The sequence below is a fragment of the Anarhichas minor genome, unplaced genomic scaffold (genome assembly GCF_050575085.1).
Source record: "Anarhichas minor isolate MPS153535 unplaced genomic scaffold, ASM5057508v1 ptg000087l, whole genome shotgun sequence".
Taxonomy (NCBI): Eukaryota; Metazoa; Chordata; class Actinopteri; order Perciformes; family Anarhichadidae; genus Anarhichas; species Anarhichas minor.
The window spans coordinates 4018001-4034015 of NW_027466533.1; the positions used below are offsets into that span (position 1 = coordinate 4018001).

Sequence of the window (16015 nt, forward strand, 5' to 3'; positions counted from 1 at the left end):
AAAACGTAATTTATATGGACATTAAAATTTATATAATTATTCTTATTACTTGTATTATTTATTATTATTATTGAATATATATATATATATATATATATATATATATATATAATGTATATGTATGCCTTCTCTCTCGCCATATAATTTTAGATATATCTAATACATGGCTGTAAACCACAGTAAAATAAAACCAGTATAATAATGGTATCAACTACTAAATATTGATTATACTTGTATTCATATGTGGGACATAAACTCATAACATCGACAGTCCTTACTCCAGATCAGTTGGTGGCAGTAATCGTCGTGTGGTTTTACTCCATCCGGGGTGAAGCCAAACTAAGAAGAAGCGAAACATAATCCGTGAGATGAACAAACCGTGAATATACATTATGATAGACAGCGGGAGTTTTGTCCACAGGCTATGACACACTTTCGAGGTCAGATACGGGGGCCACACTGGGGTCCTACAATGGACAACATGCTGATCGATTTCTGGCGCAGACACGAGAGCCTTTTTAACTCCTCGGTCGATTCTTACTACGACAAGGATTTAAAGACCAAGCTGTGGACCGAGTTCGCAATGTCCATCGGAAAGCCAGGTAAACGTGTAAGATGAGTGGTGAAACACGATGACAGCGTATACTGTTGATGAAGCGTTCAGTTAGTGTTGCATAAATAACCTGACCCAACATGCACAGCTGGGGAGTGTGAAGTGCACCCGGCTGAACTTTATTCAAGTTTGTATTTATGGAATATGAGTTGGCTAGCATAATGTTTAAGGATCCCCTATTCTACTCCTTTGTAACAAGTTAATAGAGGTCTCTGAAGTCTCCAACCCATGTCATTGAAGTCTTTGGCCAAAAACGAACAGATCATGCATTTTAGCACTAGTCTGTAGCTTTAAATGCAAATGAGCTGCCGCTCAACCACGCCCCTCTGCGGAACTAGCTGAAGCTCTCCAACCCATGGCGCCCCGCCCCTCGCTCCTTGTTGCCGTGGTTACGGTGTACACCTTCAGGAAATGATGAAGAACAGACATGGCTGCAAACAGAAACACAGCAGTTCACCATATCTCTTTGAACCTGAGCCGGACCCACAACAAGGACAGCGGTTCGAACCTTGAGAATAAAGCGGGACGTTTCTCAACGGTTAGTTGACACTTTTATTTCGATAACTTAATGTGTGTGTGTGTGTGTGTGCGTGTGACATGGTGGCTAATTGTAGCTAGGTCGCTAATGCTACTGTCTCCATTCGCTCCGTAACTAACTTTACAGTGAGCTATTTAGTCATTAACTATATTGTAATTAGTTCAGTGTTGTTGACGTTAGGTGCTACGTTTTCCAATTCATAATGTACAGTTGTAGTTGAATCGATGTTGACAATCATCCTCGTCCTCTCACGTTAGTGGGGCTGAGTGCAGTGTTTTGTACGCTCGTGCTTGTGCGCCATCTCAACATTACGCGCCACAACTTACTTTTACAATATTCCAACAAGATGTGCATTTTAAATTTGATAAAGCTTTCTGCTCATACTCCACAGCTTGTCAGCAACTTCTGTCATGTTTCTATATTCATCAGCTTCATGTGTTGTTGAAAGTCTCACATTCGTCATTGATTTGTTCAGGAGCTCACGTGGAACCTGAAACGATGAAGCAGAACCAGAAGATGCATGCTGCACGGAGACACCACAGGTAACATTATTGTCATCTATACCAAGTTGTCTGTTTAGAGATTATATTTTCCATTTATTTACCACATGTAATTCATACTAGGTTACCAGACGGATGCAGCAGCTGGAGGAAAACCTTTGGTGCATGGTGGAACATCATGGGTTGGACTCTGTGTGCCTGAATGTGCTCTCCTTGCACAATGCACTGAATATATACAGAGCTGACTACGGGGCTTAACGGATGAGGGGAATAGAGCCGTAAGTGGTTTTTAATCATCATAATTTCAATCAAAATGTAAAATTTTAGATATATGCTGTTTATGAAAAATAAATACTTGTATACAAGACTTTATGCAGAGTTCCTTTCCATTACATCAGTGGACCTGACATAATGTTCACAACACACCATTACCGGCATAATACACCTCATAATATCGCCCCAACATCAGATTGTTTTTGTTACATCGTGCTATTTTACATTAGCAGATACTTTACATATTAAACATGAACTCACATGACACATTTTTACAGATACTGTAAATCCAAACAACAGTTGAACTACGCAGTAATAAAATCTAAAAAATATACTATGTGCACTGTGTTGTCACAACATATAGTAAAGTCACTTTTGTGATGATAAAAAAGGGATTCATTGAACCCATATAACATAATATTTGGTTGAGACCCACCATAGATCGATAGAAGCTGTTGACTAAATATATTGTTCAATTCTTCGTCGTTACAGGTATCTAGCCTCTAGGAGCTTTCTTTGTGAGCTGGTGCTGGGAGGATCGGAGTCGCCATCTCAGCCCGTGTAGCACTTCGGATTCACAGGGAGTTTCCTGATGCCCGAGGACACTGCATAGGGTTCAGACCGCCTCTTGATTGAACCGGGACACATAGGCGTTGATGACCTCCTGCTTGTCCGGCCTCTCCTACTGTGCACAAAGGTCCTCTGGGATGGGGATCTTCAATACCTCATCCGTGTACGGTGCCGGGTCCACCAAGACTTTGTCAAAGACGAGGTCCATCAAGTCGTCGACATACCCTGTGCAATATTTAACAAACACAAAGATTTGTTTTACAATTTAGTGTCAAAACAAGAACAGGAAGTTATTACAAATGTTTTGTATTTAATGCCCAACCCAATATATTCAATATTTCCTCATGGTTTATGTGTGCTTTTACGCTATTTCTTTCACTTGGAGTGTTTAACCAAAGGGAAGTGCAATATTACCGACCAAATGGTAACTCCATTCTGTAGATGGATGTGAAAAATAAAGGAATGCAACACTTACAGAACGTCGGGGCAGTCTTCACTTGTGCTGCTCTGCGTTCTCCCTCTCTGGCCTGTGGGCGAGCGGGTGACCAGCCGATGATGTTGCTTGTGAGTGCCAAGCATTTTCGTTGTAATACAGGGCGGCCAGGTAGAGTCTTGAAGTACAGTAATGACAAACAGAAACATGTCAATAATAGCAGAGGCAGTACACGTTGACCTGCACAGCATGCCAAGAAATGGAAACTGGATGTTTTTGGGAGAAAACTGAAGGGCGACGCTGTGGAAAGACTCCAGAGAGGAAGTCTGGTGGTGGGGGCTCAGTTTGTCTACAACCCTCGTGTTGGTCAGCACTTTCTCCAGCTCGTAGAAGGCAGGAGTTCCTAAAAAGGAGAACACGGTATTCTCAATTATATTAACACAATTGAATGATTTGGTCTGACAACTAATCATTTACAGAATACGTGTCCTTGATGAGTTATGTGATAAAGTATTTGACCAACTCACCTGCTGCCAGTCATTTAGTGGGGTCCCTGCTTTGACTCAGTGTTAGAGACACTATTATACATTAATTATCAGATCATTGTGAGGGAAACGTTTGATGTCGTGTGAAGAACAGCTCAGCCCTGTGAGAGGTCACACCTTAAATAATCAAATCACCCTTTGCTGGTGTGAGGCTACATCCTCACTAATACGTTGAGAACGATCTACTGTATGTCCACACAGACGTTTCAGCATCGTTTTCTAAAGGATTTCCGTCCATAATAACACGGCTGAAAGCCAATATCACGTGACTATTCACGTACACTGCATGTGGGTGCCGGTGTAAACAGGAAGTAGATTGGTTGTTTAGTTACAGAAAATACAACAGAATATTATAGTACTCGTTAATAATAAGAGGTCATGCTTGATACTTAAGATCTTCCTCTATAAACTCAAACAGAAGAAAAAAACAAGAGCAGGTCTTTCTCTATCTCTCGCACACGCACATCAAATTTACTTAAAATGAACACAAATCAAAGTTGACTAGATTACGGGTCAATGAATTTGGTCAACACACGTCTCTCTCTCGTTTCCTCGGTTTCGTTAGTGTCCTTAGGAATTACTGTATCTGTGGATGACGGTCTGTGGCCATGTAGTCGTGAGTCACACCACTTTCCTCCAACAATGCCACACTTCTCTTCAGACCTTCTTTTTCCATGTGGACACTTCCACCAACCTCATTGCTCTGTAAACACACACACACACACACAGATTCATTTTATTTGGAACTGTTACATACATACAATGCTGCTGGTAAAAAGTAAAAACGTGTTAATTTCATCACACACAACCAACTCGATATCAACAGCAGTGTTGGTCTTGAGGCTCCTCATGGTGGAGCTTCCATACTTAGAGTGGCCTGTGAGAAGATGGTTACAATGTTTACATTACTCCACATGTGGTCTGATACTACACACGGATTACATTGTGTACATAAGAAACACTTTCTTGATTTTACAAACTCAGTACTATGTAAATACCTGGAGAGACCACCAACTATGACTCTGTCCTCTCCACTGAGCTGCTGTAGCATCGCTCCCTGGGATGTAGTCCACTTGTTCACGATAGCTGGCTCGATGAACATTCTGGCATGCCTCAGGAAGAGCTGCAGACCTGGTGGTGTTTGATAATTAGACGAAAAAGGTTTATATAGTATAGCCTTTCCTTGAATTTCAGATCAAAACGCACATATACTGTAGGTGCTACAGATTCAACAAACCCGAACATTTCTTCATTTACCTTTTCTAGTTTGAAGAACGATGCTCCACTGACGTACACTGCTGTGGAAAGCTGTAGGTTCCCGGCTGGAGTGCTTCCCACAATAGGCTGGCTATTCCACGGTCTTGAGAACTGACGATGGGGTCACAGCTGCTCCACGGATAGGAATGTACCAAGCCTTTGTGTAGGAACTTCATACGCCCGCTGGCACACGGGACACACCTCCGGTTCTGCCGAGAGAAGCCGATGCAGAAGTGTCTTAAAACTAGCATTCTCTCCACTGACCAGAAGGGGGCGACTCCTCTGGTCTCAAAAATGAGTCTGAATGTAGTTTCTCTAGTTTTAAATCTTCTTCAATACAGCATGATGTTCATTTAGTAAATTATGGTCAATTTATGGTCGAATAGACCATAATGCAGAGTATGCTTTAGGGCGGGTTTACTGTGATTGACAGGTCACTGCCGCTACCCATCATGTGGATTTACCCTACAGTGTTACAGTTCATCCTTACTTCTTCTTACTAAATGACTGCTGTTTCAGTCACTATTCAGCATATTTTCACCTTGCAGTGTCTGATGTTGAGAGAAGATCCAGATCGCTCCGGACTCAGTACGGGAGGGTGCTGTGGCATCCGGAGAAGGTCAGCACTGCCCAGCAGAAGATGCTGCGGGAGAAACTTGACTTCTTGAGGCCTTATATAGTTCGCAGGCGAGGTGATTCCTACCTGGTAAGTTGAAACTAATGCGGAAGATCTTGATTGCACACATTGTTTTTATGTTGGTGCTTGCTCTTTTTTGCAGGAGGACAGGTTTGATGACCGGGATGAGGAGGAGGAGGAGCTGGAGACCGAAGGAAGTATCGACCAGGAGATGGGAAGCTCATTCGGCAGCCCTCTGGATGCTGATGTGACTGTGCAAGATCCGGAGGATGAGCCCCACCCCTCCTCCGGCCTGAACTCTGGCCCTCTGCACTGTCCAAACCCACAGCCTCAAGTGACAGATGTCATGTCTTTGAGCTGTCCTTGCGGTCGCGGCGACGATGGTCCTGCTGATCAGCCCGACCAAACGGCTGCACCGCACGCATCCACACACAACATACTCAATCAGTTTGCAGAGGTGATGTTGGCGGACATGCGTCAGATCAAAGACCACATGGTGCTGATGAGACTTCGGCGAGACATCACCGACCTGGTGTTCAAAGCGGTGGAGGAAGACGCGCAGAGACAATGCGTTCGGGCGCCCTTGGTGCTGGGGGAGAGCGTGGCGTTGCGTGGCTGCTCCAGGCCCCAGCAGGCATCCTCACGGACACACCGCTCGTGGAGGCAGATGTTTCTGAAGAGAAAGAACGAAGGGTGTGAGGTCGCAAGGAGGACGCAGAGATTGGAGGAGATGAGGCACGTGAGGAGAATGTCCACGAGTCGGGTATTGCAGCCCGTCCAGCAAGGCCGAGCAGTGGGGGAGATGAGTGGAAGCGACTCCCTGGTTTTTATCCAGGCTGCTGAGATCAAACGAGAGACAGAGCAACACATGGTTAAGATTGGGGAGGAGACGCTTCCATCGGCTTGACATTTCAGATTGAGTGGGGGGGGGGGCACTATATTTTGTGATTACAGTAATCTCAGTCAGTGAGTGTAGGTCAGAAAGCTTCTTGAGAATTGGAACACTTAAATGCCTTGCAGAAGACTTGATATTTGTGACGTGTCAGCACTTAGTAGCACTTTGTAGAGGTTGTCAACAATCATCCATAGTGATACCAGATATGGGAACAGGATGAAGACAATTGGAGGACTTAAGGGCACGACAATGACAAGGACCGCATGTAACATCAGCCTTTTCAAAAACAAGTTTCTAATGAATCTACAGCAATGGAAAACCATGCAGACTGACTGAACCTCAATGCACCTTCAGTTTGTTATTCAACATGGGAGGAACTTTTGAGCCTGAAAGCTGTAAGCACAAGGCAGCCGACGCTGTGAGACCCAACTCAAATAGATCATGTTCTGCCCCGTTAAAGGAACAAGACAATGATTGAATAATAATTCAAGACAATTATTTTTGTATGACAAGTTTTTTTAAATTTCATGTTTAAATATGCAAGTGAGGTATTATCTTATTAAGTAATTCATTAATAAGTGGAAATCTTCGTACATTTCCAGACCATAAATCTGAACTTTAGATGAAGCCAGGTTCAGAATTCTTGTTTCATTTTGTTGACATATTAGAGTCAAAGATTTTTATAGAGGGGATTTTAATATCTCTTTGTATCACTCAATACATCTGAAAATACTGTCAACAGCCATAAAAAAATACTTTTTAGGAATTTAAACGTTGTATAAATCAGGCTATGAATGATATAAGAACAAACCCCTCAGTAAAAACCTTCAGAATATAAATAGGAATGAACTTAGAAAGTCTGGTCTATGTAAGAGCTACTGAGGTGGAGTCTGAAATAAAACTATGTTTTGTAAAATTCATTCCAGATTACTTAACTTCCCCAATTGATTACTTAAATTTAGACAGTTATTTTTTGTATTACAAGTCTTCTGAAATAGTAGGTTAAAATATGCAAAGGCATAAAATGTCCCTTTGCTGCATGTCACTTCCTCTTTCTAATCCTTTCCAGTCTATTTCCTCTATTCATCAAATGAAGGCAAAATGGTCAAATATATATATATATATATTTATTTATATACATCCTGCATTTAATATATAAATAATCTTTTGAAAAATTGCTTTTTTCCGAAGAAGTCAAATGTTAGCAGTGAAAACACAATCTCTGCTGGCATGAATCTTTTTCCAGAGGCCTTGAAGAGTATTTAACTTTGCACTGATATTTCATGATATTGAGTGAATCCCATTCCCATTCAATGTAAAATACAAATATGTTGGTGATGGGAAGACTAAGCATTTCATCATTTCACCCTCTTGATTTCAGGTTAGACATGAATAAACCCAATATAGCTTGTAATAAGAACTGTCAGATACAGTGTAAGGTATCTGCTAAATAAAATATCAAATACAAAAGTAATATGGGGACCCAGCAACAGGTGTTTCATTCGAGCAACAGGTCTGACAACCTTATCTTCTTTTCTTCGTTATGCATGTCTGCACTTAAACTGGCAATCGATGAACACTTGGAGTGGAGGACATGACCCACAGGTTATAACAGCACTGACTTGTTCAAAGACCTGTTTAAGATCTCAACTTCATGTTACAGTCTATGTCAATTAATTTTTCCAAGATATCAACACTTCCTAGATGTATTTGTGGAAATGGTTCACCTACAGCTAAATAGTTTGATGATTGTCATGTAGTCATCAAAGTTTGATGTTTGATTTAAATAGTTTGATGATCAAACTATTTAATGACCATCATCATTTACAAGATAGCCCTATGTTTGACAGTAAACAGGCACCGTGTCCTTATTAAGGGCAAATTTCCCTACAGCTTAAAACTAACATAGTGGAAAGGTTCAGTTGTTTGGGGTCTGTATAGGCGTATTCTTCGGAAACAGAATAACTAAACCCAACACCTTCATCGGCAAGATTTGAATACTAGCCATACAAGCTAATTACAGTATAATTAAAAATGTATTAGCATAGAGCTGTACTTTTAAAATGCACACTGACAGCTGCCACTACATCTAGTATGGTATCGGACAGAAGCCTACAACTATACAATTAGTCAGTGTCACACAATATGTTTATATATGTATTAAAATATAGTTCAAGTTAAACCCCATGTTTAATTTTTTGTTAAAGTATTTACTAAAATCATTTTGGAGGCTAGCTGAGCATACTCAGGTTGTAGCTACATGTTATAAAAGCATGTTAGTGGCAAAGTTTCTACATTTTCTTAATCTTGTGTCCTCGAGGATATATGCCTGTTCAACGAGCGGGGTCCTTTGGATTTTCACTCAGGCGATGCAGACTGGTGCCCCGAAGGGTCCTCAACACCGCTCACATACACACGTGTGCCCTACGCCGTTACCATGGCGGACCTACAGATGAAGCTTCTCCGCAAGAAAATTCAGAAAAGAAATGACAAGAACAAAGAGCGAAAACTACTTAAGGCGAAGGCAGTAGACGAAGAGACCGGTACGTGCTGTGAGGGAAGAGTATTGTGGAAAGAGGTCGTTGTTGCTTGTTTTCTGAAGCGGTGACGAGCCTCACCTGCTAAGCTAGCTGCGTTAGCATACTTTTTAATAGGATTTCTCGTTAAATCGGTCAAACGTAAAACTGTTAAATGACGTTAGCTGACATTACATTGTAGCATTAGATACGTGTTTGAGTTTATCACCGACATTTGTCGCAGCTTCTTGTGATTTATAATCGTCGTTAAGATGTAGTGAGCTAGCTTAGTATTGTAACGCATTCAGATTTCCAAAGTTCTCCCTCAGATGTGTTAACGTTACATAGTAACCACAAGTTTTAACCCCAAACTGAGATGCTAACGATTCTTCGATCATATGACTGATCGGCTAAATAAAGTTATGTGTTTGACAGTGAACTCAAACGGACTGGCAGACAAAAGTGGTGAGAAAGCAGAAAGTGCTCCTAAGAAAACGCAGAAGAAACAGAACGTGGGGCCACTGGAAGGGACCACGACAGAGGAACCCCCTCTGAAGAAGAAGACGAAGAAGAAGAGGAAGCTGGCGGACACGGCGGAATCACCAGGTAACAGCTAGAGGAGTTGGCCAACGTGATATTGATGATTTTGTGTGATGGCTAACTAACATGTCGTATTCCTCGTTCCAGTTGAGAAGAAGACGAAAACAGTGAAAGAAGCGGGAGAAGAAGAAGAAGAGGAGGAGGAGGAGGAGGGAGATGCTTTAGCAGATGGAGAAAAGAAAAGCCATAAACCGGAGGAAGCTGCAGATGAGGAAGAGGAGGGAGAAGATGAGGAGGAGGAAGAAGAAGAGCAGCCTGAATTACCATCTGGTTTGACAGGTATAGAAGAACTGCGTGTGCTTACTATAGACCTGACCGAGTCCTCAGCAGCTGAGTGGAGAATACAGTCAGGGCTCTGCAGCGAGAAAGCACTCATTCAACGTGTTCAGCAGTTAAAAAACAGTTTGACTTTTGTGACATCAATAGTTTGATTAGACTGTGTGAACTGATGGTAAATGTGCGTCCTTTAAGAGCGCTGTCATACGTTTATGACTTCATTTATATCTCATGCACCAAAACAAACAAAGTGCTGAGAAAATTATTTCTGTTCAGTTTATAAAAATGATAATTCATATTTTGGCCTTTGCCATACAGTGCAAAAACAGTATAAATGTATAATATATTTAACTTTGATTTATGCCAGCTATTGGATACTGCAAAATATATATATATATATTTTGATATTATCTCAAAAATAACAACGGTTTGATTCAAGCTTTTAAATCTTGTGATCATTGTATCAAACTAATCGGAACTCTGACATTTAAGTTTCACTAAATATTCACACAATTTAAAGTACTTTTTTTTCTGAAATAGGAGGTAGTTGTTTATAATTTAGTTATTATTGACAAACTGACAGTCAATATTAACTCTTTCCCTCCTGACACAGAAACACAGGCCACATACACACAGCATGCTCATACGCCACACACACACACACACTTGTGTGTCTGTTAGAGGGAGCGAGAATAATATTCTTTGGAGCTCTGCTCTCAGCAGGTTATCATCGGCACCAAATATCACACGAGCAGGAGGCGGATCACACTTGATATCAAATCATTTTAACACTTTTAAATTGCCACACTGTTGTCACAGTGATAGATGCACATCATTTACATTATTAAGCTGCTTCGGTGTATATGACCAGGAAACGTTGAGTGCTGTGTTTATGTAGCCAGCTGTAGTACTCTGTGGGCTTCACAACCAGAAAAGACTCTTCACCGTTCAGTGCACATACACACACATTCACCTGCAGTGAGAAACAAAAACCAGCGCGTTGCCTTTATGTGTTGCCTGTTCAGTGTTTCCATCATGAAACAGGTGTCAACTAAGGCATACAGAGACTGTTGTGGTTGTCTTTGGGAGGAGTCGCCAGTGATTCTCCTGACAGGAGCAACTGCAAGGACACTGGATATGTTGCTTTGGTTTCCCATGGCTGGCGATTAGCCGTCTCTTTCCTGACGTGCTGTTTTCTTACGCTTCATCTTGGCCTTTTCTTGAAATAGAGAGCGGCCCCCTCATGAGTTGTTACTGGTATTTCAGGAGCCTTTGAGGACACGTCCTTCGCCTCTCTCACTGATCTGATGAGTGACAGCACGCTGAAAGCAGTGAAGGAGATGGGCTTTGAACACATGACCGAGATCCAGCACAAAAGTATCCGCCCCCTGCTGGAAGGAAGGTAAGTGGCCGGTGTAATGTGGGACTGTGTTTAGAGGTCAGCTCATTTCACACTAACAACCTGATCAACTGTAGACCACAATGCATTGTGACTTTGTGTGTACTGAAACAGTGTTTCTCTTTGCGTCGCTTCTCTTTAGGGATATTCTGGCTGCTGCCAAGACGGGGAGCGGTAAAACCTTGGCCTTCCTCATCCCGTCTATAGAGCTCATCTACAAACTCAAGTTCATGCCCAGGAACGGTAAGACTCCCGTTGAAGTCTCCTCTCTCCACAATGTTTGCAGGCTCAAAGCCGGGTCAGCTAGACTTTATCATCCAACGGATGAACCCGGCCCAGTGTTGCAAATGAAAGTAGCTAAATCGAGCAAGAAAGAAGCCACTCCTCCCAAATTCTGATTGTGAATGTAAACAACGAATATGGCTATTGTTGCCACTCTCAGCTGTTAAGCTAGCAGCTTGGAGCGGCAATGAGTGTGCGTTCAGAATGAGATCAGGTAGACGGGCCCAAATCAAAGGATTGGCTTATCACAGTCCTGCCACAGTTACCAGATTTCCTTCTTTTGTCAGAGCATTTGATTTATTGATTGCTGTCGGATGTGAAGAGAATTTCCACAAATATAACTAGAATACATTACTACGTAGCTTTAAACCTTCAGCAGGCTGTACGTATCAAACCTCATTATGTCCCCCTCTTCCTCTCAGGCACCGGCGTGGTGATTCTTTCCCCCACACGCGAGTTGGCAATGCAGACTTACGGCGTGCTGAAGGAGTTGATGGTGCACCACGTGCACACCTTTGGTCTGACCATGGGCGGCAGCAACCGCTCAGCGGAGGCCCAGAGGCTGACCAACGGGGTCAACATCCTAGTGGCCACACCCGGCCGTCTGCTGGACCACCTCCAGGTGAGCAGGGTCCACAGGGAAAACCAGGACACGTACAGAGCACCTTATCAAACTGGTCATTATCTACAGGGATGATTAGTAGTCACTGCGCTTCATAGAACCGCTGGTATCGATGCATTCATCGAACATAAGATCGTGGTTTTATTGATGTTTCTTTCTACTATAAAAGCCTTGTGTTTCTGCAACTCTGGCTTTTTAAAATACTTTGATAAGAATATAAAAACATTTTTGTGCCTTCAGAATACTCCTGGGTTCATGTACAAGAACCTACAGTGTCTGATTATCGACGAGGCCGACCGAATCTTAGAGGTGGGCTTTGAGGAGGAGCTGAAGCAGATCATCAAGCTGCTGCCAAGTACGTATCTGTTGTTGCACCGCTCTCCTTCCTCTTTGATGGGATGGGTTAGTTAACGGGTACTTTATTCAACAGCGGTCAAAATCCATACAGCGTAGGATAGACATGGGGACCCTTAGTCCATAAAGCAAAATATAACTGACATCAGGTTTTTTTTCTCAGACTTGAGCTCCTTTTGAGCCACATAAACTCACAGGCTGGAAGAACTCTTCATGGTCACTTCATGGTCCACAGTGTACAACAAACCCACTGTGATCCACCGGCTCCCTCTGAGTCCCTGTTCAATGTCTCCTTGTTCTCTCCAGAGAAGAGACAGACCATGCTGTTTTCAGCCACTCAGACCCGTAAGGTGGAGGACTTGGCTCGCATCTCCCTGAAGAAAGAGCCGCTCTACGTCGGCGTGGATGACAACAAAGACAATGCCACTGTTGACGGCTTGGAGCAGGTACGGTCTGCTCCTGTAACATGGAGGCCATATTCCTCGGCACGCCGACGCGTTTATAACGTGATCCGTCTCGTGTTTCAGGGTTACGTGGTGTGTCCGTCAGAGAAGCGCTTCCTGCTGCTCTTCACCTTCCTGAAGAAGAACCGCAAGAAGAAGCTCATGGTCTTCTTCTCCTCCTGTATGTCTGTGAAGTTCCACTACGAGCTGCTCAACTACATCGACCTGCCTGTCATGGCCATCCATGTAAGTCGCGTCGCCGACCTCCCGGCATCATTGGGTCGTGTTCAGAGGACTCGGCCTCACCCGTCTCCTTATTCTGTCTTTTCAGGGCAAACAGAAGCAGACCAAACGAACCACCACCTTCTTCCAGTTCTGTAACGCCGACTCAGGCATCCTGCTGTGTACAGACGTGGCGGCCCGAGGCCTGGACATCCCCGAGGTGGACTGGATCGTCCAGTACGACCCCACAGATGACCCCAAGGTACCTGAGCTACAACTAGATCATTTACCCCGATAATTCTAGAGCTATGGTCAAATCAGCAGCTTGGCTCCGGAGCACTTGACCCCTTTTAAACTGGCCTTTGCGTCCGCAGGAGTACATCCACAGGGTGGGCAGGACAGCCAGAGGCATCAACGGCAAAGGCCACGCGCTCCTCATCCTCCGGCCAGAGGAGCTCGGCTTCCTGCGCTTCCTGAAACAGGCCAAGGTAACCCGTCTGTTCATGTAGATCCTTTACTAATGCTGAGCCCAACCAGGTGGACATGTGCCATGTCTTCATATGGGACGAGCCTCTTTTTACTCACCTCCTTTTCTTGGTGCAGGTCCCACTGAGCGAGTTTGACTTTTCTTGGAGCAAGATCTCTGATATCCAGTCCCAGGTAAGAATGAAGACGTCTCGGCAGCTTCCACACATCTTTAAATGCTTTAAATTAGTTTTCTATAGATGTATAAGGGAAATGGCAGCTGACTGCTCGAGTCAATTATTATACAACCGCCTCTTGTTCCTAAGATGGAGAAGCTGATTGAGAAGAACTACTATCTCCACAAGTCAGCCCAGGAGGCCTACAAGTCGTACGTGAGGGCGTACGACTCCCACTCGCTCAAACAGATCTACAGCGTCAACACTCTGAACCTCCCCATGGTGGCGCTGTCGTTTGGCTTCAAAGTTCCTCCTTACGTCGACCTGAGTATCCTTTGCTGCTATTCGCCACACCGGCTGTTCTATGTTGGTGCGATGTCCTCATTATGTGTCATTATTTCCTCGTGTCAAGTACAAATGTATGATTTCAAAAAGAAAGATGTAGTTCTCCTTAACTCGGTTGTTCTCCAGACGTTCACAGCGGTAAAGGTGGGAAGATTCAGAAGCGAGGCGGCGGAGGTGGATTTGGATACCAGAAGTCCAACACCGGGCAAAAACCCAGAATCTTCAAGCATGTGAACAAAGGAAAGGGGGAGCGGAGGCAATTCTCCCGCTGAACCCTTCAAGTGAACTCCTCCTGGACTGATTCTTCTTCTGTGTATTTGACGAACTGCCCTTTTATTTGATGAACTTCCTGCTTTGAACAGAAGGCGGGGCTCTGACATGTAGGCCCAGCTGGCCTATGAGGCGTGTGAGAGTATTTAGGAACTGTAAAGACACATTGTGTTGAAATAGGCCGCTGCATTCCTCGTGTGTGTTCTTTCCACTGTGGACTCACTTTTCTAACATTACTTCATGTCATCTTCCTGCAATATTAAATCTGTTGACTTTCATTAAGTTTGCTTCATTCTATAAAGACTTAATGCACCATGTGAGGTTCTCATGTACAATCTTTAATTGGACATTATCACATTACAGCTGAAGGACTAGCTAAGCATCAAACAGGTTCTGGCTATAGACACACCCTGTGAAGTGAATCAGTCCTCGGATGAATACAGTAACCAGATTAACCTTTAAATGACAAATCAAACAACTTAATCTTTGTCTTCATTCTAAATTAAAGTGATCATCAGTGGATGTGATGGCTCAGATCAGGTCCCTAGACTGAATAGAATCTGAGCGGCCGGGTTGTATGAGGGGTTCTCTTCAGTCTGTACTGATGTAAGTAATGTTAAAAACCTGCACGTCTCCCACAGCCATCCTGTCCATACAAAGGGTGTCAGCCTTATGTCAGATCCCCCCCCCCTCAATGCCCAAAAGGTTTTAGCTCATTGTGAAAATCCAGGAAGTATTTCTGACCCCGGGTACAGAACTATGTCACGCGAGTATGCAGTAACTTTTTTCAAAGGCTGAATTAGTCAGACTAATCTCATACATCCCAAAGTTAAAGAGGTACACCACAACACTTTGTACAAAACAATTCAAATAAACAGTACAGAATCCCCTTTGATACAGTGAGGTACAATAGTAGTGCAATACTTCAGACTAACAGCTGAGTCTAAGCTTTACTGTTCAAGTTAAAGAAGGCAGATCCGTGGTTTCTCTTTAAGAAATCTCATCGGAAAGGTTCCAGAGGTTGTGACTCTTCATCCCGGCTGGTACTTGAGGTTGATGAGCTTTTCTGAAGTCCTTTATGCACTGCCAGTCACTTCCTCTTCCAGTCGTGCTCCATAGGTTTCCATATCCCTGATCGGTCTGGAACCAGTTACACCTGGTGATCTGTGAGGTGAGAAAAGACCCTCAGAAAGAACACGATGCGGATTCTTTGTCTGGCAGAATACAAGGTCTAGAGTGACGGCGGTTAGTTCTAGGAAATGGTTTGAGCCAAACATGTAAACCCTCGAGGGCTGCTGCTCTGTGACTTAGCATCGGACTATCTAGAACGGGTCCAGTTAGGTTCAGAACACAGCGGCGTGCTAAACTGGAGTGTTAACGAGCAGCACGGATTCAGATGGACTGAAGCGTATGAAGGAGGCTTCAGAGGACGCAGGATCTTCATGCTCTGATTCAGTCTGTAGTGAAAGCCTGTGTTCAACATCTAAACGTTTCAATGACATCGACCGAAGAGCATCATCTTGGACACTGAATTTATTTTTTGTTGATTCACGCAAATGTAAAAAAATGAATCTTAAATACTGTTCAAAGTTCCATGTTTATCCATTTTTATTATTTACGCTATTTCCCCAAATTGGTCGGTGGATTCAGGATGTGTTCCATATCTCTCATCGCTGCTTCTTTAACACCAGATCAGAGAAAGTGGATTTAGACTAAACCTGTTTCCAACCTTAAACTGCAGCTACACTAATGACAGAGCAACGCCCCAATCAATATAATATAAT

At 43.3% G+C, this 16015-nt stretch overlaps 2 protein-coding genes across 3 annotated transcripts; both read left to right on the forward strand.

The window, feature by feature from the left end:
- Positions 1–247: 247 nt before the first annotated feature.
- LOC142938563 (uncharacterized) lies at positions 248–7177 on the forward strand. 2 transcript variants are annotated; one of them, XR_012949661.1, is made up of 5 exons: positions 286–602; positions 952–1151; positions 1627–1693; positions 1775–1929; positions 2417–2842. XR_012949661.1 is itself a non-coding variant. In XM_076081833.1 (3 exons), exons 1-3 carry the CDS (start codon positions 425–427, stop codon positions 6271–6273), a joined length of 1101 nt encoding a protein of 366 aa, XP_075937948.1. In that variant the 5' UTR covers positions 248–424; the 3' UTR covers positions 6274–7177. The 2 variants fall into 2 exon arrangements, 1 of the variants encoding a protein (XP_075937948.1); XM_076081833.1 differs by lacking the exons at positions 952–1151; positions 1627–1693; positions 1775–1929; positions 2417–2842 and adding exons at positions 5278–5435; positions 5509–7177 and having other exon boundaries at positions 248–602.
- A 1467-nt stretch (positions 7178–8644) lies between these two features.
- Positions 8645–14509, forward strand: ddx18 (DEAD (Asp-Glu-Ala-Asp) box polypeptide 18). The gene is made up of 14 exons (XM_076081914.1): positions 8645–8804; positions 9213–9383; positions 9465–9656; positions 10920–11055; positions 11195–11295; positions 11757–11956; positions 12197–12311; positions 12617–12756; positions 12838–12999; positions 13085–13237; positions 13350–13463; positions 13579–13635; positions 13767–13944; positions 14088–14509. Exons 1-14 carry the CDS (start codon positions 8699–8701, stop codon positions 14231–14233), a joined length of 1971 nt encoding a protein of 656 aa, XP_075938029.1. The 5' UTR covers positions 8645–8698; the 3' UTR covers positions 14234–14509.
- Positions 14510–16015: the final 1506 nt, after the last annotated feature.